Below are 8,491 nucleotides of genomic sequence, written 5' to 3' on the forward strand. Positions count from 1 at the left end.
AATATATTCCCATGCTTTTTGTTGTAGCATGCCTGCATTTTGGCCACATCATAAACTCATACTACCATGAGGCGAGTTGAGTGTGATGGTTCTGGGTACCTTTAGTTAATAACCTCTTCTTCCTACTTTTTTCTTTATTTCTGCTTTGCTCCTTTTCCTGAACCTGCTTTTGGCTTTCCTCCCATTGCTCCTCTGGCACTCTTGTGTGTAAAAAAATCATCTGCACCCTAGTTATCCCCATTTGTCCTCGTTCAGCATCTTGCAGCCCCATCAACATCATGCCCTACAAAGCTGCACATGCTAGAAATCTAATGGAGCGACCAAAACTCTTTGTAACCACACCTGAGGGCTCTGCGCGGAGGAGGACCATTCACAGCACGGCGGTGAGTAGCTCAGGAGCAGAGTGGACACCACTCCACCGGTTGCCAAGGCGAAGTCATTAGACTTCCTTTCCACGTGGGGACTTTCCTATGCACAAAGATTTGAATGTGAAGATGAAAACTGTGTGTGTGTTTTGTTCGAACATGTGAGTGCCTGACCTGCCTGGAGGAAACCTTCATACAGAAGGAATGCACTGACTGTCAGAGAGCTTTCATTTTGAGATGAAGAAAGCCCAGTGACCTTGGGAGGCGCAGCGGGCCTGGATGGGGCCTCAGCATTGTTAATCCAATCATGTTTAGAGCCTGGCTGCTTTTTTTCTAAATTTGGTTCACTAAAGTGTAAAATAAAAAACATCTTCTTATCTAATCCCTGTCAAGGCCTAGATCTTAAATATAGTTGAAAAACTTTTTTAAAAGTATTCTGAAAACACTCTTTTTAGGTTTTTTTTTTCTATGTAACTGATTCTTGAAAGGCTGTTAGGTTATGTTACAAATACAAAATCTGCGAAGTGGAGAATGTGATTTATGCTTGTTAGTACCTGCTGGTGACTGAGCTAATGTTAATTTTCACATGCTGTCAATGTAATGAGGTCATTTGTGTGTCTCCTGGAATCATTCTTCTTCATTGTTTTACTCTGTGTTTCTCTCCTGTCTGTTACTAGATACAGACATTGTTCTCTGGTCTTCAGACATTGTACTTTGGTTTTAAAGGATTTACCTATCAAACAGAAGATCTGACTGCTTCTCTTCTCATGATAATAGTATGACTCCTTTAATGAAAGTCTGGACCGATTTTTTTAAAATCTTAACTTCCCAGAGTAGCTCAGATTTACAAAGCTGATGGACACTTAAAAGGATTTTGCTTAGACATTTGAGGATAATTCAAGGGTTGTAAAAGCTTGATGGTTTTGCCTACAGGCAATTTTCTTTCAAGCCCCTGGAGGCTTTCAAGAGTCAGTGTTTAATTCTTGATTGAGTCAGACCTTTAAACCCAAGGTGAACCATCCTTTGATGTCTGTGCAGTTTTAATTCATCAGCATGGTGGTGCTTTAATATCTTAACTACAGACAAAACCTATTGTTGCACCGAGTAGCTGTGGTGCCAAGCATTGGTTCCCCACTAGGGAGGGAAAGAGAGCATTTACCAAAGGAAAAATTTCTTGTAGGTAAAACAAAAATTCATACTCCAAGAGATTAAAACCCAGCAGCTGCTCCTTTAAAACCCTATTCAGGGTCCCTGTGAGTTGTAACAGACTCCATGGCACTTTACAACTACAACATCTGATATAACAGACATATTAAAAACAATGAAAGGTGAGAAAAACTGACAGAACTGTCATTGTGTTCATTTTGCCATTTTTATGGAGTAAAGCCAACTAAAAGATTTTGCTCCAATGAACTTTGACCTAAAATTCACATATTTTTTGTTGTTAAGTGCCGTCGAAACGACTCCGACTCATAGCAACCCTATATAGGGTTTCTGAGAAGCAGCTGGTGAGCTTGAACTGCCGACCTTGCAGTTCAAATGGTTTTGCAGTCCAGCGTGTTAACCCACAGTGCCACACCAGGACTCCATATCGGTCTTCTCTAAACATTAAGTGTAACTTTTTCACACACAAAAAACACAGATCATACATGCAGAAACTTCTGTCCAACATCGCATTGTTAACTCAGTTACAATTTTCCATTGTAAGCAAACAAATTTTTATTGGGTTGAACTGAGTATGTTGTTGTTGTTGTTAGGTGCCATTGGAGTTGGTACCGACTCATAGCGACCTTATGCACAGCAGAACGAAACACTGCCCATTCCTGGGCCAACCTCATTCCTGTTGCCACGCTTGAATCCATCGATGCCGCCACCTGGCCAATCCATCTCGTTGGGGGTCTTCCTCTTTTTCTCTGACCCTGCACCTTACCAAACATGATATCCTTCTCCAGCGACTGGTCCCTCCTGACAATACGTGCAAAGTATGAGAGACAAAGTTTGGCCATCTTGGCCTCCGAGGAGCACTCTGGCTGCGCTTCCTCCAAAACAGATCTATTGGTTCTTTTGGCAGCCCATGGCACTTTCAATATTCTTCTCCAACACCATAACTCAAAAGCATCAATTCTACTACAGTCTTCCTTATTCACTCTCCAGCTTTCGCATGCACATGAGGTTATATATATGTGACAGTATTTACACTTTTTCCAAGAAGACATAAAATGAATTAATTCCACTGTTAAACACTGTGATTATCTCACTCTGGGAAATCTGATTACTGTGTTTCTGTGAACTTAGGGTTATAAAAGAGAGAAAGAAAGAGAAAATGTACCCTTCCACCTTACATCCGGTGTCAGAAGGGCATTATCCCCATCTCATCCCAAAGCAAGATCGCCTGCTTCCTCCCGACTTTGGTAAGTTGAGATAGAAGAGGCTGGCTTGATTGTTGCCTGTGGTGCAACCACATGGCCTCTGTGTTCTGAAAGGATCTATTCTGTCTACTCTGCTTGGCTTTGACATGGGGACAAACATTCTTTCTGAAAGGAAAGGGGGATAAATTGAATGACTCTAAAGTGAACATATTTCTGCATTTGCCACATAAAGGATACATGGTTGTTGTTAGTGGCCATCGAGTCAGCTCTGGCTCATGGCAAGCTTGTGTTTGACAGAATGCAATGTTGCCTGATTCTGTGCCATCTCCATGATCTTTGAGTCCCAGAATACATGTCTTCCAAATCTGTTACTTTCTTTGTCATAAATTGGCACCCTAGGGACTGCTACGTGGCAAAGATCAGGAGAAGGAAGGTTCCGGGAAGCCTATTCTGATGTGTCGCCTTCTTTTCACCTTGTTTCTTGCCCAGGCTGCCATCCAAGTCCCTCCCTCATTTGCCCGGCACCCCCAGACCCACATCCTCCTTGCAGCCTGGCTCCATCAAAGCTCAGGCCCGACCCCTGTCCCCCGGCAACATCCGCCCTGTCAAGAGGGAAGTCAAGCTGGAACCTGAGAAGAAAGACCCAGAGAAAGTACCTCTGAAAGTTGCCAATGAGCCTGCACTAAAGGGCAGGGCACCTTTAGTGAAGGTAGAAGAGTCCACAGGTGAAGAAGGGACACCTGTGGAGGCAGAGGCCGCCCCTGGTAAGGACAACTGACTTGTCATGAACTGTGGGTGTGGTAGGCACACTCACTCTCTTCACTCTCTTGCCTTGAATATTTCTTGTCTCATTGGGAACTTGGAGATTCTAATTTGACAATGATTTTAAGACCTTTTCTTTTAAGCATACGAGCCTTGATGGCACAGTGGCTTAAGCATTGAACACTGACCAGATGTCAGTTCCAGCCAGAAACTCCACAGGAGAAAAATGATACCGTCTACTTCTATACAGATTTACAATCTGAGAAACCCTAAGGAGCAGTTGGACTCTGTCTGTAGGGTCACTATGAGCAGGGATCAATGGCAGTAGGGTTGGTTTTCTTAAGTATAAAGACAGGAGATTCATAATTCCAAAGCCAATTATTGAAACCATAATACATTAATCCAGGCATGGTTTCTGAGTTCTTTTATTCTGTTTCACAGAAGACTGTGCTCAGAACGTGTGTGTCAGTTGAGATTAAAACAACAACAAGCATTTATTATACTATGCAATTGCTTGCACCAGAGATTTACAAGTAGTTTAGCTGGATGGTGCTCATGAAATTGCAGCTAAGCTGTTAGGGCTGCATTCACCAGAGGCTCAACTGGGGCTGGTGGGTGTACAGGGTGGTTCACTCATGGCTGTGGTCAGGAGGCCTCATTTTCATGATATGTGGACCACTCCAAAGGATTGCTTACTGTACTGACAGTCTGTCTGCTGCCTTCGTTGGCTTCTACCAGAGTGAGTAATCCAGGAGAGGGAGGAAACCAGAGTCTTCAAAGTCACACACCAGTATTTCTGCCATGTTTTCTTCATTAGAAGCAAGTCACTAAGTCCAGCTTACACTTAAGGGAAAGGACTTCTTTTCAATATTTTGAAGGAAATAGCTTCAAAGATTTTAGGGGAAATCTTTTTAATCCACCACATCTGTCATGTTTCCAATACAGATCCCTATTTGAATCTGCTATTTATTGAATCAGACCTATTAAATCAGAATATGTGGGAGTGGATCCCAAAACTCTAATGGGTAGTAAGCTGGTCGGTTGATTCTCATATAGAGTTTCCAGGTAGAGGACAGGTTGGTCAGTTAAACCTGGAAACATGTATATTTGTGTTAACCTATATGTTTGCCATAGATAAACTGTTTCTCAGAAACCCTATACAGGGTCGCTATGGGTCAGAATGAATTTGACAGCACTTAACAAGTGTTTCCAAAAGGTCCAGTGAGTCTCATATCTTTCAGGCTAACCAGATGCCATTGAGAAGTTTAGAACCATCTGGAGCTAGGAATCCAATATCGTCCTCATTCAAAAATGTCCGCCTTAAGAGTTCATTTGAATGTAGACTGTAAGGGCAAAGAAAAAACAGATGATTCAAGACAAAATATTGTTAGAAAGGAATAGACTTCAATGTTTGTTTGCATGGAAAGAGAGAGAGGGCCAAGGGGCATCATGATGATAAAGAAAAATATGTGAAGAAGCAGCAACATAAATCTTAAGAGAAATAAATGGTCAGATGGTGGGGATTACCTGTCACCAGTGCCTTGAGGTGGTATAGACTTGTGTGATTCTGTGCCCTGCTGCACCTGTGTTCTCACTCATCTTCCTTAATCTGAATAAGTTCAGAGAACATCAGCTGTTATCTTGGCATTGGGACTCTCAGGGAGGCCCGGGAAGTGTGAGGAGTGTGAGTACCAGCCTGAACTAGAAGAGACTTCTAGTTGGGCTTCCCCCATCTCAGAAGGCTTGGGGTAGACAAGAGAGCCTGTGTTGGGTGTCATCCTTCCAGGCTGAATCTAGGCTCATTACAGGGCCATTGACAGTGGTTACAGAAAGGCTCTAGTGCCCCCACTAAATGAATAGTCACTAAAGAGTATGAATTTGAAAAATGCAACAAAAGTCAGGCGGAAGATCTCATCTTTTTACAAGGTATGTAACTTCCCACAGAACCTAACATGAAGTTCTGTATTTTCAGTATATACACTTAATATATGTTGTTAACAGATTTAACTTATATAAAAGTAAGACTTGATGACAGAGTGTCAGCTTCTTTGGATGTCTCACTTATACAAGCAGCTTTTTGTTATCTGTTGCCTGGTTACAGACAGAATACAGTGCGACCGTGAGAACACAAAGTAATAAACATTCCCCTTTCATAGTGATGAATTCTAGGCCTGGAGTGTGGGGAATGCTAGTTTTTGTTTTGTTCTTTGGGTTTTGTTTCCAGTTGATTTTCTCCTTATACCTATTTGTACAGCTGCTCCAGCCCCAGCCCCAGTGTCGGCCCCAGTCTCTGCTCCAGCCTCAGCCTCAGCCCCATCGCCCTCTGTGATTGCCAGTCCTTCTACTAAGACCTCTGCAGGCACCACCGATGCGGAAGAGGCCACACGGCTGCTAACTGAGAAGAGGCGGCTGGCTCGAGAGCAGCGGGAGAAGGAGGAAAAAGAGAGGAAAGAGAGAGAAGAGCTCGAACGGTAAAGGGGGGGACCCTTGCTCAGACTTGGTATCAGTGATGGCATAATGATGCCTTGGATTAAATCTTCAGTCTCAGACAGGAGCTTGTACTAGCGATGAAGATGAAGGTTTAGCTGTTTCTGAATTATCTTCAATAGGTATTCCTCTCACCGCTCAGTACTATTGTTTAAATCACAATTTTATTTATAGTGACCACCCAACAGCATTAATGGAGAAATATTAAAAGAAATAAATATATCCATAAGCGTAACAGTTTTCAGTAATTGTGTACATTTTGGGTGCTTCTATTCAGTCTCTGTGTATAGTACATGTGGGTGTGTATTTGTGTGTAACTACAATACAGGTACAATTATGCAATTTTATTACATAAGGTATTTTCAACCTCCATGTTTCCTCATTATCATTCTAATATCATTTTAAAAGTCAACAATAAGGGTTCATGTAGTCTCCTTCCAGATCAAATTCCTGTCAGAGGGTAGCTGGGTCAGATGCCCGCCAGGCATCATGCCAAGGACGGTCTGTTCAGTCAGTCACCTTCTGGGGCACATGCAACTACTGTCAACATAAACGTTCCTCAGACAAACAGAACTGCTCCTTTGAGAAATTCTACAGTTCAGTTTTGGGCAGCCATCTAGGCCGGACCCTGTACTGTTGCTCCAACAGGGCCATTGTGGCCCATCCTTCTCCTGCCTTGTGAAAACTACTCCAAACATGTGCCCTCAGTGGAAGACAGGACACCATGACCTTTATTTATTTGTAAAAACTTCCTCTTTGTTTTGGCTCTTAACTTGTGGCTGAGGTCACGTATGGTAGATTCAATATGTCTTATCCATTAAGGATTGTTAAATAGCACATCTTTAAAAAAGGAAAACATAAAAAATACACTCTCATCAAGATTCCTTCCAACTTCTGCTTTCCACAGGGGGCATTAAGTGTAGGGAGAGCAGAGGAAGAGTGCAGAGAGTGACGTTACCTTTTATCCGTTAACCATGTTGGATTCACCTAGTGGAGAAGACTTTCTGTCAGACATTTTAACAAGGCTGTCCCTATAGTAACCACAAACTCAGCTCTCTTTTCAAACTGTTCTCTTCTTGTGCTTCTTAATTCCAGCCAAAAGAGAGAGGAATTGGCTCAAAGGGTGGCTGAAGAGAGAACCCTTCGAGAGGAAGAAGCTCGACGGATAGAAGCTGAGCAAGCCAGGGAGAAGGAGGAGCAACTTCGGCGGCAAGCAGAAGAGCGCGAACAGCGAGAGCGGGAGGAGATGGAGCGCATCCAGAAGCAGGTACAGGCTCTGGGCGCCCAGGAGGCACTAGGCTGGGGGGCTGCATGGGCTAGAGTCTCAAGGCAGCTACTTGCTCCAGACAGGAAGAGGGTTATGTCAGAGGAACTGAAGAAAACGTTAACTGTTTCATCGTTAGAAATACTCCATGGTGGGTGGGTGGGTAGGTGTGTGTGTGTGAGTGAATTTTCCACATGTTCTCCATCTGCCATCTTGCCTCAGTATGTGGGTGCTGTCAAGAGATAGGGGAAGCAGGCAAAGCCAGCCTGCTTGGAGAAAGTAGATGGCAACCTTTTGTTTTCAGAAAGAAGAGCTAGCTCGTGTTCATGAAGAAGCAGAGAGGGCCCGGCAGGAACGAGAGGAGCGTTGCCAGAGAGAAGAACAGGAGCGCCGGGAGAGGAAAAAGGTAGCTACATCTAACAGCAGAGCACAGGGCACCGGCCATCCTGGTGGGCTTGAAGCAGTCCGAGGACCAGAAGGCCAGCTCCTTGCCATCAGAAAACCGTTGTGTTCTTGCTGTTTCAGACAAACTAAAGTAGCTCTCAGTGTGGGTGATCTGCACAGAACTCACTCATGATTTCAGCTTTCACCAAAACAGTCCCTTCCTCTGTGCTGGTGAAGCCATCCCAATTTTATTAAATAACTCTAGTTAAGAGACAGCAGTGGATATTGTATTTCCTCAAAATCACAGCCATGTTTTAAATAATCAGGGAAATGTACCAGCTGGCTTTCTTTCTGTATCTGATTCTTTTGTTCAATTCTCCCTTTCTTGTAGCGACTTGAGGAGATTATGAAAAGAACCGCAAGAACAGAAGCTAAACATAAGGTATAAAGATGGCAATTTTCGAAGGTCTCTCGATAGCATTTATTTGTCTTTACTTTCTCTGTAACTGTAATGTTTAAACGTCTTTTTGTTTTTGTTTTTGTTAGAAAGCTCTTGACCAGAGAAATGGAGATGTAGCCAAGGAAGTTGTCACTGAAGAGACAGGTATTTAGTTCAATGAACTCAAATTACCAACAATAGAGGATTTTTAATTGGCTCTCTAGAATCAAGAAAGTCATTGATTGACCTAAAATTATAACATATATAAGCATATGTATGTATGTATGTATATGTACATAGGAAGATACTCATAGAAGCATAGACATGTGTCATCGAGTCCATCCACAAGTGGTCACTTAATGTAAAGGTCTCTCACATTACCGGCAAACATTCTGTCAGCATTTGTTACACAGCGAAACCT

The 8,491-nt window shown here is 43.0% G+C and overlaps 1 protein-coding gene across 1 annotated transcript in view; it reads left to right on the forward strand.

The window, feature by feature from the left end:
* The window catches only part of MAP7 (microtubule-associated protein 7), a 208,320-nt gene that overhangs the window by 151,117 nt on the left and 48,712 nt on the right, over nucleotides 1-8,491 (forward strand). Inside the window, exons 8-16 of the mRNA XM_006834714.1 lie at nucleotides 256-383; nucleotides 2,661-2,776; nucleotides 3,224-3,498; nucleotides 5,721-5,967; nucleotides 7,079-7,250; nucleotides 7,552-7,653; nucleotides 8,023-8,073; nucleotides 8,178-8,235; nucleotides 8,302-8,304. Coding sequence (XP_006834777.1) covers nucleotides 256-383; nucleotides 2,661-2,776; nucleotides 3,224-3,498; nucleotides 5,721-5,967; nucleotides 7,079-7,250; nucleotides 7,552-7,653; nucleotides 8,023-8,073; nucleotides 8,178-8,235; nucleotides 8,302-8,304 — 1,152 coding nt within the window. The remainder of the gene's footprint in view (nucleotides 1-255; nucleotides 384-2,660; nucleotides 2,777-3,223; nucleotides 3,499-5,720; nucleotides 5,968-7,078; nucleotides 7,251-7,551; nucleotides 7,654-8,022; nucleotides 8,074-8,177; nucleotides 8,236-8,301; nucleotides 8,305-8,491) is intronic.

The sequence above is a fragment of the Chrysochloris asiatica genome, unplaced genomic scaffold (genome assembly GCF_000296735.1).
Source record: "Chrysochloris asiatica unplaced genomic scaffold, ChrAsi1.0 scaffold00013, whole genome shotgun sequence".
Taxonomy (NCBI): Eukaryota; Metazoa; Chordata; class Mammalia; order Afrosoricida; family Chrysochloridae; genus Chrysochloris; species Chrysochloris asiatica.